The 12,190-nt window shown below is 43.2% G+C and overlaps 1 protein-coding gene and 1 long non-coding RNA gene across 5 annotated transcripts in view; one reads left to right on the top strand and one right to left on the bottom strand.

Annotated features, from left to right (window-relative positions):
- LOC137522184 (uncharacterized) overlaps positions 1 to 12,190 on the bottom strand; it is a 70,409-nt gene that overhangs the window by 36,594 nt on the left and 21,625 nt on the right. The window lies entirely within an intron of this gene.
- ZFHX2 (zinc finger homeobox 2) overlaps positions 1 to 12,190 on the top strand; it is a 149,701-nt gene that overhangs the window by 121,026 nt on the left and 16,485 nt on the right. For all 4 annotated transcript variants that reach the window (XM_068242206.1, XM_068242198.1, XM_068242202.1 and 1 more), the window contains 3 exons: positions 914 to 1,114; positions 6,094 to 6,187; positions 6,345 to 10,559. In XM_068242206.1, the coding sequence (XP_068098307.1) occupies positions 914 to 1,114; positions 6,094 to 6,187; positions 6,345 to 10,559 (4,510 nt within the window). The remainder of the gene's footprint in view (positions 1 to 913; positions 1,115 to 6,093; positions 6,188 to 6,344; positions 10,560 to 12,190) is intronic.

Below are 12,190 nucleotides of genomic sequence, written 5' to 3'. Positions count from 1 at the left end.
AATTTAAATAGATTTCATTCTGAAATCTATTGAAATTCGATTCCTACTGTGTGGCACACATCAGATACATTCCTGTCAGATTCGACCTGATAGGCATCTGACAGAAATCTATCTGATGGTCGAATCTGCTGCAAATCTATGGGCCTGATTCACAAAGCGGTGCTAACAGTTAGCACGCTGGTGAAAAGCCCTTTATCATGCCTAAACTCAGTTTAGGCATGATAAGTTTAGGTGTGATAAGTTTAGGTGTGATAAGTTTAAGCACCAACTGGGTTAGCACCACAATGCACAGCTGATCAAAAGTTTTGCGCTAGCAAAGTCTGGTGCACTTCGCATATAGTTTAATGGCGCTGCTTTGTGTGTGGGACTTTGCGTGCGATCTACACTTATCTAAACTTATCATGCCTAAATTTATCACGCCTAAACTGGCTTTTCACCAGCGTGGTGCAATGGTTATCACGCCTAAAGTCTCTAACTGGGTTAGCACAGCTTTGTGAATCGAGCCCTATACGTTTATGGCCACCTTAAGTCCATACTCCATTGCAGTTCACACTCATGATAACGTGTGCATTACTCAATTGACCGCGGCGAACCTAGCCTAAAGAAAAAAAAGAGAGGACAAGGAACTAAGGAAACAGCTACCCTCTCTAGTTAGTTTCTACTCATACACCATCACTTGGTCACTGCTTTATAGTCTGTCCTTTTTATTCATTTCTAAAGCTGGCCACACACACTACAATGTGATTGTACAATTGTGATATTAAAGTGGGTGTCCAACATTATCCTACCTTTTCTCTTTGTTTTTATTTTTATTTGTCCTTTTGTATATGTTCATGATACAATGTTTTCTTAGTATTATAAAATTGACAGCCTTACCAAGTTGTAACTGAATTTCCTCTTGGACTTTGCTTAGGTATTTTGCTGTCCCTTCTGTGCTTTTGTTAGTCCTTCTGAAGAAAAGGTCCACAGCCATGCAGTGTCCCAGCATGCACTGCAACCAACGTTTCGCTGCCCACTGTGCCAAGAACAACTGACGGGAACCACTAACCTGAAGGCCCACTTGGGACATGGACACAACGTGGTATCAGAATGTGTGGAAAAACTACTACAAGTGGTGAGTACAGGAGAGAAAAAAATGGTAAAGATGAAGGAATAGTTCATGAAATGAAGACTACTGTTTTTTAATGTCACATCCAATGGCCGTATTCTTTTTTTCAACTACATAGCGCTAAACTCTACGTGGTTATCCTGAAAACAGAATTCTGACATATTTGAAAGAGTCTATAACAGCACTTCACAATCAGCAGGAAGTGTACTTGGTTGGTCCAGGTCCAAACTATTGTATTTGCATAAAATTTGCATGGAAGCTAGAATTTTTAACATTTCATTTATAACCTCTAGTCACGACCTATCACATGCATTTCCAATTCAGTACATTACGAGTCTCTAGCAGATTGACAATTGTGTGGTATAATTCCTTCTATCAGCAGCTGGGTGTCCCCCATGTGAGTGCTGCTGGGCAGATCAGGGGATGTGAAGGCTAGCACAACTTCTTTATGCTGGGAATACACGTTTCGTTTTTGCCTTCGTTTTAGCCTCCGTTTCGATTGTGCCTTTTGTCCTTTTCGTTCCCGAAATAATCGAACGTACGGTTAATATCACCACCCACGGTTTCGTTTTTTTTTTTCGATTCTGATGGTTTCGTTTTTCCAATAATCGAAGGCTGCAAAGAAACGAAACGAAAATCCCTTTTTACAGGGACGGACTAACATAAACGAACATATAATCGATCTGAACAGCCATCAAGCCTACCAATGGCTCGATTAGATGGATAAAGAGAGATAATATCAAACATGTTCGATCACTAGTCGTTCGTTTTTGGGGTCTATTAATCGAAACTATAATGAGATTATGACTATTTTCACATACGTTTTCAACACTCGATTCGTTTACTGAACGAATCGAAGGCTAAAACGAAGGCAAAAACGAAACGTGTATTCCCAGCATTACACAGGGGTTATGTTTACACAATCAAACAGAAGCAGAGCAAGTAAAGCACACAAACAAACACAGAACACTTATATCGCGCTTTTCTCCTGGCGGACTCAAAGCGCCAGAGCTGTAGCCACTAGGATGCGCTCTATAGGCAGTAGCAGTGTTAGGGAGACTGGCCCAAGGTCTCCTACTGAATAGGTGCTGGCTTACTAAACAGGCAGAGCCGAGATTCTAACCCTGGTGGTCTCCTGTGTCAGAGGCAGAGCCCTTAACCATTACACCATCCAGCAGGCCGTACGCACTTCAGATTTACTGTTCAATGTCCAGCAGATTTGATGACCCGGAATCTGATGGAAACCTATACCACAACTTGCCACATCAACCATCATTTTGATAATTTTTGCTGTAAAGCAATCAAAATTGTCGGTTAGGCTGGACAGAAAATCTTGATTGATCGGGGCTGCAGAGAAGCGGCCGTAATTGGGCCATAGCAAGCGTTACACTGCATCGGACAGTGCAACACTGCGGCTCCAAAGCTTTTCAATAGATCTCATACTGAAATGTATTGAAAATCTATATGCAATATGTGAAAGGATTCATTCTCTTTGTGATCAAATTCAGATCAGAGAGGGATCGATCTGTTTTAATCTGTGTGTGTATGGGCACCTTCAGGGCCCTTTCACACTGGCGCGGTGTGGCAAATTGCCGCACTGCTACCGCTGCCTCATGTATCCCTATGGGGAAATTCACACTTCCCACGTTGCGGTTCGCTGCGCCGGAAGTCCCTAATCTAACGCTAGCGCAGAACTACGTTACTATGTGTGCCCCGTGGTTTTTTATTTTTTGTACAAACGTTTTATTAAGTTTTTCAACAAGAGAACAATACAGAAGTATAACTTTGCAGAGTAAAAGTATATTGCATCATTCCAAGGAAGTATACTCTCTTGCCATCATTTTTCAAAGCCCCCTCCCACCTCCCTCTACCCTCATGTTCTGCTGACCTGTTAGTACCATTCTTATAAAGGGAATACGAACTTAATGGATACGTAAGGGAACCAATTTATCTAGAAGATCCATTGTTGCATACCATTCGGTGTAACGCAGGTTTTTTTTAAAACAACATTGCGGAAACGTATTTTTACAATCCACTTCCGCATACCTGAAGCAGGAAGTGACCGCAAGCGCTCGTCACTTCCTGCTTGGCTGGTGGCCAGACAGGGAACACTAACGCGTTGTTCCCTGAAGGCCTGTTTTTGGCGATGCACTGCATTGCAACAGCCAATTTGCAGTGTGAAACCAGCCTAAGGCTATGATGTGTTCTGCTGACCTCCACGTTTTGAAGCTATGGAAAGATTAATGGATGTCAGAGACCATAACACTGCACCAGTGAACAGTAGTTTCCAGAAAAGAATGAAAACAATTACATTTCTTAATAGAATATGTGATTTCAGTGTAGTCACTCTGAAAGGTACAATGAAAATACAGTAAGGCTGTGTAACATAACATAGCAGCACACAAAACCTCCATATGTTTTGGACTTGTTGGGCTTACTACTAGTCAATGAGAACGGACGTATTAAACACAAGTTTTTGATCAACATATTGTACTAGATCCAAAATCAGTGATACTCAGCCACACAGAGTTCTGGAGGACAGCAGTACTAATAGTCATCCTAAAGTATTATTAATACAAATCGAGCAAAAAGGATGCCGGACATTTGGGCACCACCATAGGCTGTAATGTGAATTACGGCTATAGCGGCCTTCAGAAGGTAATTTCGGCTTCACCGTGCGCCCAAATTTCCCAGCACCCTTCTTGCATGTATGCTTGTTGATAATCCTATGTTTTCATACAAGCAATAACATGAGACAATTGTTTACTGTAACAAATCTAGCTGAAAATAGAAACAAACTGCATATTTGGGTGACTCTAGTACATGAATTCCTCCAGCTATATAATATATGTACCTGTCTGGATAGAAAGAGGCCACAGAATTTTGAAGTACAGGGAAGTGGATGGAATAATTTGAGGAGCATGCAACAGAAACAGGGCATGCCAACCATTCATAGCTAGGCAATAACTAGGGGATATAATATGTGCCAAACCACTGACAAGTGTGGCTACAGACACTCCCATTCGGTTTCATTGCACAACAAATGAATGGCACTTATTCCCCAGCAGATCAACAGCTGAACAGTCCAGCAAATGCAGTTGAACTTCAGGTTTCTTTAAGGCTGCTTTCACAGTGGGACGTTACAGGCGCACGTTAGAGCAGCCTGTAACGCAGCCCAACGCACAGCAATGTAAAATCAATGGGCTGTTCACAGTGGCCACGTTGCGTTACAGGGTAATGCTGCACGTTCTTGGAGAGTGCAGCATGCACTACGTTATATGCGGCTTTAGCCGCGTTAGACTGTGTGCACATGCTCAGTAATGTTTTTTTTTTTAATATATCACATGGTCACATATATCACGTGGTCGCATCACGTGGTCCCGCCAGCCAATCAGCGCCACGGAGACCATGTGATCGGAATGATCACGCGGTCTCCGCAGTCTGTACTGCGCAGTGCGCACAAAGAGCTGCATTAACGCAGCTCACTCTGGCGTCCTCCTCCAACACCACCAGGCATTGCATTAGGGGCACGTTATGCGACCATAACGTCCCCTAACGCAACGTCTTGGTGGGAAAGAGGCCTAAAGGCTACCATAGCTCAGTTGCATTGCAGAATAATTTTGCATGTCAACTGATTGTCCATACAGTTCTATGGGCCTGTCCACAGTACTGCGTTGAAACAGATTGCGTTTTTCTAACTGGCTGCATGCTGTTTTTGTATTAAAGTCTATGTCCAGTCTCCATTTGCAGTTCACACTCATTATAATGTGTACGTTATGCAGCTGACCGCTGTGAACCAAGCCTAACTCTGTGTATTTGTTTTGACTTATCTGGATGTGTGTGGAAAAAAGTAAATATGTGTTTTGCAGCACACATTTTTCTGTCCATCATTCTGTTTTGTAATGGTTTTGTACACATACTTGCTAATTATTGCTTTTATTCGTACGGTGGGGAAAAAAAACCTCACATGCCCCTAATCAGTATCTAGCGTTCCAGTCCCTATATAGGTATGCATTTGCACAGGCTTCTGTTAACCTACTAGTATGATTATAGTCTGAAGAGCCCACATAAGCAGAAGAAGGGCTAAACCGTACAGTAAAGCCCCATCTACACCACACATTTTTTTGTGCGATTAGATTCGATTCATCAATTCAATTCGATTCATCTATTCGATTCGATTAAATCCGACATGTCCGATCAGGATTCGATTCGATTTGCCATTGCAATGGCAAATCAAATCGAATCCCAGTCGGGAATGTCGAATTGCATTGAATCGATGAAACAAATGGAATCGCACAAAAAATTGTATGGTGTAGATGGGACTTTACAGCTTTGTTCAGAATCCAGGCCAGCTTTCAGCACTGCATGGCAGCACTGCTTTGATTTAAAGTTACTTATAGGGAACCAGAGACGAAGACTGCCTAAAAAATGAAAAAAGATTTTATACATAACTGGGGCTTGCTCCAGCCTCATCCACATGGATTGCTCCCACGCCGCCGTCCTCTGCTGCCTCTATCGCAGGTACCGGGTCCCGTCATTTCCGCCGGACGCGACCAGTTTTCAGCAGGGGCTCCCCCCGGCTCTTTACGCATGCACCTGCGCAGTACGGAGGGAGCTCACTGCACTTGCGTCAACTGGCCGAAATGACGGGACCTGGTACCGGCGGACAGAGGCAGATGAGAAAGGGGGTGTGGGAGCGATCCAGGCTGATGGGGCTGGAGGAAGCCCCAGGTATGTATAAATCTCTTATGTTCTTGTCTCTGGTTCTCTTTAAAGCCTGTCAACATCGAACTGACATTCTGCTTTATTCAAGCATGCGTCAGTCAAATAATGAAAACAAAAACTATGCACATTGGGTTTTCTTTAAGAATTACAATTATTTTTTATCTCTTTTATTTGCTAAATTGCTCATATGTTCAGTTTATACTGTTTGTATGCAACTTTGTACATTAATCATTTATCATTTCTGTATTTTCTGTGTTTAGGCACAAAAGGTGAATATAACTTTCAGGACCAGAATTATTCCCGTCAGAATTGTAGAGGAACCAGAACAAACTTCGTCAGAGATTCCAACTTCCAGTGAGTATTTCTTCCACCTATTCTCATTTTTGGGTAGGGTTACTTATTTATTTTTGTTAACAGCAGTATCATTTGTTTTCATGATGATGATTTGTTTCTGACTGCAGGAATGAAACCATTATCCATATGTTTAATTCTGATTCTTTATATTTCATAGATGAAGCTACAGATACATCCCCTCCAGGATCTCCTGGTGAAATTTCCACAAGTCCCACTGAAGTATCCGACTCTGTTCCTGATACTGAGAAGCTATCAGAAGAGACTCCATGTCCCTTGTGCCCTGTGACCTCTGAAAATTCTCATGAACTAAGGACCCACTTGGAGAAAGATCATCCTGAGCTTAGCCAGTGTGATATTCAGCAAGCGTGTGAAACCCGTACCAAAGAGGCTGAAGGCAACGAACAAGAGGATAAAAAAGGCACTCAAGAAAGTATACCTGCTCATACTCAACATTCTACATATCGAAAGACCACCAATTTTGCAATGGACAAGTTTATGGATCCTTCTAGGCCACACAAATGTGTTGTTTGCAAGGAATCTTTCACCCAGAAAAACATCCTGCTTGTACATTATAATTCAGTGTCACATTTGCACAAGGTGCGCAAAGCTTCTCTTGATCCTTCAGTTTCTAACAGACATGAATCTGGAGCGGGACCTGTGGGACACAGTGTACAGACAGGACAGGACAAACCCTACAAATGCACTATATGTCATGTGTCGTACAACCAAAGCTCAACATTAGAAATTCACATGCGTTCTGTACTCCATCAGACTCGATCTAGGAGCTTAAAACAAGATCCTGTCAAGATTCCATCTGAAAAACCTCAAAGAGATCCCATATGTAAGAATGAGACTACTACTGATTGCAGAGGAGACACCACAGAACTGCAAGGAGTGGATCTTCCCAAAAAGAGGCCACAGCTTGGTCCCTGTGTTGGTGTACCCATTTTGCCCAGTACAGTTGCTACTCCTCCAGTGCAGCTCTCCATGGATTTGTCTAGGCCTCCACCACTTATTCAGCCCTCTCCACTTTTTGCGTCATCATTGCTTCCCTCATTTCCGCTGATCCCTGAAGCCCTTTTGAAACTCCAGCGTCAGCAACAACAGCTTCTGCTTCCATTTTACTTGCAAGAACTCAAAGTTAATGCAGAAGGAGGACCAGCTCCTTTACTATCTTTTGGAGGTGCTCAGCAACCTCCGCACATAAAAGATGAGGGTGACCAGCCCAGTGTTACCCCAAGACCAGCAAGTGAGAAAGAAGAGAAAGTTCCAGATGAGCGTGAGGCAGCAACAGGAGAAGCAGATTTTTCACAGAATCCAGAGTCTTCAACCAAAGCCATCACAGATCCTACTAGCTCTGCAGCAAGAGCTTTACTGGAAAATTTTGGATTTGAGTTGGTCACACAGTACAATGAGGGAAGGCAGCCAGGTACTAGTCAGGCTCATCTCCCACCACAGCCCCCTGTTGTACCAATTAATACATCACCTACACCTCCTACCACGGAAAACCTTCAGTGCGGTACCTGTGGCAAAAATTTCTCCAACAGATTGATTCTTAAAACACATGAAGAACATATCCATCAACGTTTGCTACCTTTTGAGGCTTTGAGTCGATATGCTGCCAGTTACCGCCGTACCTATGATAGCCACAACCCTGCAGGAGTTAGTCCTGATTCAGTAGGTCCTCCAGCTACACCACTTGATTTCTCTGTAACATCTCAACTATCTCAGAGCTCCAAAGAAGTTGAAGACTTAGAAGCTGTACCCGAATACAGCATCACAGGGGAACAGCTCAGATTTCTGCACAACCACCTTGATTTTCCAGGACATCTGCTAGAGGAACAAATAATGTGGGCAGCAGAAAAAACAGGATTACCCCCTGCAGCCATAAAGCATTGGTACAAGCAAAGAGAAAAAGGTATTCAAGAGAATCTAGAAGATGATCCAGATGATGCTTCTAAGGCTGATCGCTCAGGCCATAGACGATTTTCACGCACAAAGTTCTCAGACTACCAGACTCAGGCACTGAACAGCTTCTTTGAGTCCAGTGCATATCCTAGAGATAATGAAGTAGAGCAACTGTCAACACTTTTAGGTCTTTCAGGACGGGTAATTGTAGTGTGGTTTCAAAATGCTCGTCAGAAAGCCCGGAAACAAGCTGCAGAGTCTGGGGCCTCACCCTCACCCCCTTTACACCCAGTTCAGCCTGGGGAGCGTCCCGTTTCCAACAGTAACGTTCCACCCTGTAAAAAATGTGGTTGTAGTCTACCTTGCATATTTCAACTAATTTGCCACCTAAAAAGTTGCTACAGTGACCACAATGATGAAGTAACTGAAACTGAAGAAAAAGAAGAAGAGCCTTTTAAATCTGCTCGGGTAGAAGAATCAGTAACTGACCACACTAATAGCACAGATCTCCCATTATCAATTAACCAAGAAAATCAAGACAAACAAGAAAGTGAAATAATGGTTGAACAAGAAACGCTTGCTGCAGTTATAAAAGAGGATGTTGAGCCTCCTAAAGTGACAGAAGGAAGTACAGAGATATCTGAGCAAGGTGAACATCCCTTGGAACAGAATGAGCCTTCTGCCTCTAATAGCTCCATGGAGGAGAACCAAACAAAGGCATTGCCAAGCAATAGCCATATTCAAGCACCTTTGATGGACATTTCTTTACTTATTCCTACAGGGTCTGGGGAGGTGGCTGGTCATAGAAAAAGAAAGCATGAAGAAGAGAGCCTCTCTCCAGCAGGAAGTGATGGTGGAGATGACCCACCCAGAGACAAGCGTTTAAGAACCACTATTTTACCAGAACAATTAGATATTTTACACAGGTGGTATGTACAAGATTCCAACCCCACAAGAAGTACTCTGGAGCGCATATCTCTTGAAGTGGGTTTGAAAAAGAGAGTCGTTCAAGTTTGGTTTCAAAACACTAGGGCTCGAGAGAGGAAAGGCCAATACCGAGGGGTACCACCTGGAACTATTACAGCTCCTCGGCAGCTGGATGAGTCTACAAATGAAGGAACGAAAAGAGAGGGCTCTAGTTCAAGTTACTTTTATAATGTAACTCAAAGCCAAGTTGTGCCACAGCTAGCAGCAAAATCAGGCTCCTCAGCTATTCAGACTTCTTCAGCATTATCTAAACCCCATACTTCTTCCAGTCTTACAACAACTCCAGTTGCTAAATCTCTAGCCAATACAACCCAAGCTCTTTCAAGCTTGTTGACTGCCACCCAAATTATGCCTGGCCTTGTTAAACCATCTCAAACAATTCCTACCTTGGCTAGCTCTTCTCAGGCCATATCGCACCTAGTTAATCCTTCACATTCACTATCTGGTTTAGTGAACCCAAGCCAGACCTTTCCAGGTCTTGTTAATCCTGCCCATGTTCTGTCCAGCCTAGTGAGCACTTCCCAGCCTTCACAAGGATTGTTGTTGGCTTCCTTCCCAGCTAAACCTACAGTGCCACCTCTTTTAGTGTCTTCTGCATCAGAGGCTAAAGTGCATCTTTCTCCCAACCAACGAGCATCCTCTCTTTTGCCAATTGGACAGAGTGTTGAACCTGACAAAATACAGACCCCATCAGTTCTTGAAACACTGGATGCTTCTAAAGTCACACATTTAGAACACCAAACTACTGAAAACCAAGCTACTGATAACCAAGGGGGGAACAACCAAAAATTTACAGAAGATAAAGTAGCCCCTAAACATATGGAATCCCTAATGCACAGCCCACAAGCTGGAGAAATGAGTGATTCGTCAGGTTCAGATCCTGGTCCTTCTAGTCCTGGCAAAGGATTTTTCAACTCTGAAGGTATGCTAGGATCTTCAGGAGCTAGACGCTACCGGACTCAGATGAGTAGTCTACAGCTAAGGATACTAAAAGCTTGTTATTCAGAATATCGAACCCCTAGCATGCAAGAGTGTGACTGTCTTGGCAGTGATATTGGGCTTCAGAAGAGGGTAGTTCAGGTTTGGTTTCAGAATGCGAGAGCCAAAGAAAAGAAAGCCAGACTCCAAGGAATGGTTGGAACTACTACTACCAGTGAAGGACCTCAACCTACTGAGTGTACTCATTGCAATGTAAAGTATGGACCTACCATCCCGTGTCGTGCCCACATATTCTCCAGACAGCATATTGCAAGGCTTCGAATAGCTATACAACAGCAACTAAAAGAGGAAAGCCGTTACCGTGACACACATCCAAGTGCTGGTGCACCACCTGTTTCAGAAAGCAAAGCTAATCCACAGATGCTCAACTTCCAGACTCCTGCTACAGTGACACCTCAGATCCAGAGGCTTACTCCCTTGCTGATGCCTGGGCAAGGCATTCCGGGACCTATAGGTGGACTAGCAACATTCAACACAGGTAAAAGCAGCTTCTCAGTATGTAGCATACAGAAGGAAGAGTAGTGTCATAGTAAAGTGATTTACTTAGCCTTGGGAAAAAAAGGGAATACAGTTACTAAGGTTATCATTAGAAAAGCATGCCTGTTTGGCACTGATGAATAGGTGAACACTGAACAGAGCTAATAATATTGTTACCAGGCCACTGAGAAAACACAGGTCTATCTTATGCCTGCCCCGTTACCACTCAGGTCTCATAGCTTATTTTTCACTCTTCTGGGCAACCTCACAAACGTATTATTAGCAGAAAGGAAATATCTGCCATTTTAGCACTGAGAAGAGTAGAATTATTTGACTTTTTAACATAGGGCAGCGGCATACAGTATACCTGGCTGCAAATTACTTCCTTTTTTTAACATTCCTATATTTTTTTTAAAGAGGAACTACAGTGAAAATAATGTAATAAAAAATTGCTTCATTTTTACAATAATTATGTATAAATTATTTAGTCAGTGTTTGCCCATTTTAAAATATTTCCTCTCCCTGATTTACATTGACATTTACCACAGGGTGACATTTTTACTGCTGGCAGGTGATGTCAGTGGAAGGAGATGCTGCTTGCTTTGTTGGCAGTTGGACACCACTGTTATTTCCCACAATGCAACAAGGCTGCCACAGTGTGATGTTAGAACCATGGTCCAGACATCACACTGTGGGAGGGGTTTCACCACAAAATCAGCCATACAGAGCCCCCTGGTGATCAATTTGAGAAAAGGAAAAGATTTCTCATGGGAAAGGGGGTATCAGCTACTGATTGGGATGAAGTTTAATTCTTGGTTATGGTTTCTCTTTACGTGAAGTTCCGCTTCTTTTGAAAGGGAAGGAGGGGCATTTGCAGATCAGCTTTAGTTCCCTGCAATCAAAGCAGTTCATTTTGAAGCTGGACACCGTGATAGCAGCACGCCCCGCGTAACGGTAATTCTGGCTCCGGCGGTTCCTAGACCCCATATTACATCTCCCTCCAAGTTGCTACAACTCCGAGGGGGAATAGTATTTAACACCAGGGAGACCCGTCATTCGGCTCACCCAGCCCTGGACTGCCTGGCGCCATAAGTAAATGTACCCCCCTGCAATAACTCAATACCAGGCTGCAAAAGTATTGGTACTGCTGTCTGCAGCAAGGACCTGTTCCCACTGTACATGATCTAATTTGTCTTTTTATATTGCATACGATCAGAGAATTGCTATGTCATGGGCCTTTTTTTTTTCTTCTTCACAGAAAGCACATTTTGCTTGTGATTCTTTCTCAATTGCAAACATACTGCTGGCTGCATTATTTTTTTCTGCAGTTGCATTTTTGTGCAGTTTAGTACAATGAATGGGACTTTGGAAATGCAGCAAAAAAGAAAAACACATAGCAAGCACACAGAGAAAACATATGCCTTTTTCCTGTTATATGCAGTGGGAAAAAGCATATAACATAGCATATAAAAGCATATAAACATATACTGTAGGGGGGCAGGGGGGGGGGGGAAAGAGTGGAACTTACCTGGGGCTTCTAATTGTCCCTTGCAGACATCCTGTGCCCGCGCAACCGCTCATTGATGCTCTGGTCCCCGCCTCCAGTTCACTCCCAGAATTTGCGACTTTAAA

The sequence above is a fragment of the Hyperolius riggenbachi genome, chromosome 1 (genome assembly GCF_040937935.1).
Source record: "Hyperolius riggenbachi isolate aHypRig1 chromosome 1, aHypRig1.pri, whole genome shotgun sequence".
Classification (NCBI taxonomy): domain Eukaryota; kingdom Metazoa; phylum Chordata; class Amphibia; order Anura; family Hyperoliidae; genus Hyperolius; species Hyperolius riggenbachi.
The sequence above is the reverse complement of the archived record's forward strand: the minus strand, read 5'-3'. Positions and strand labels throughout refer to the sequence as shown.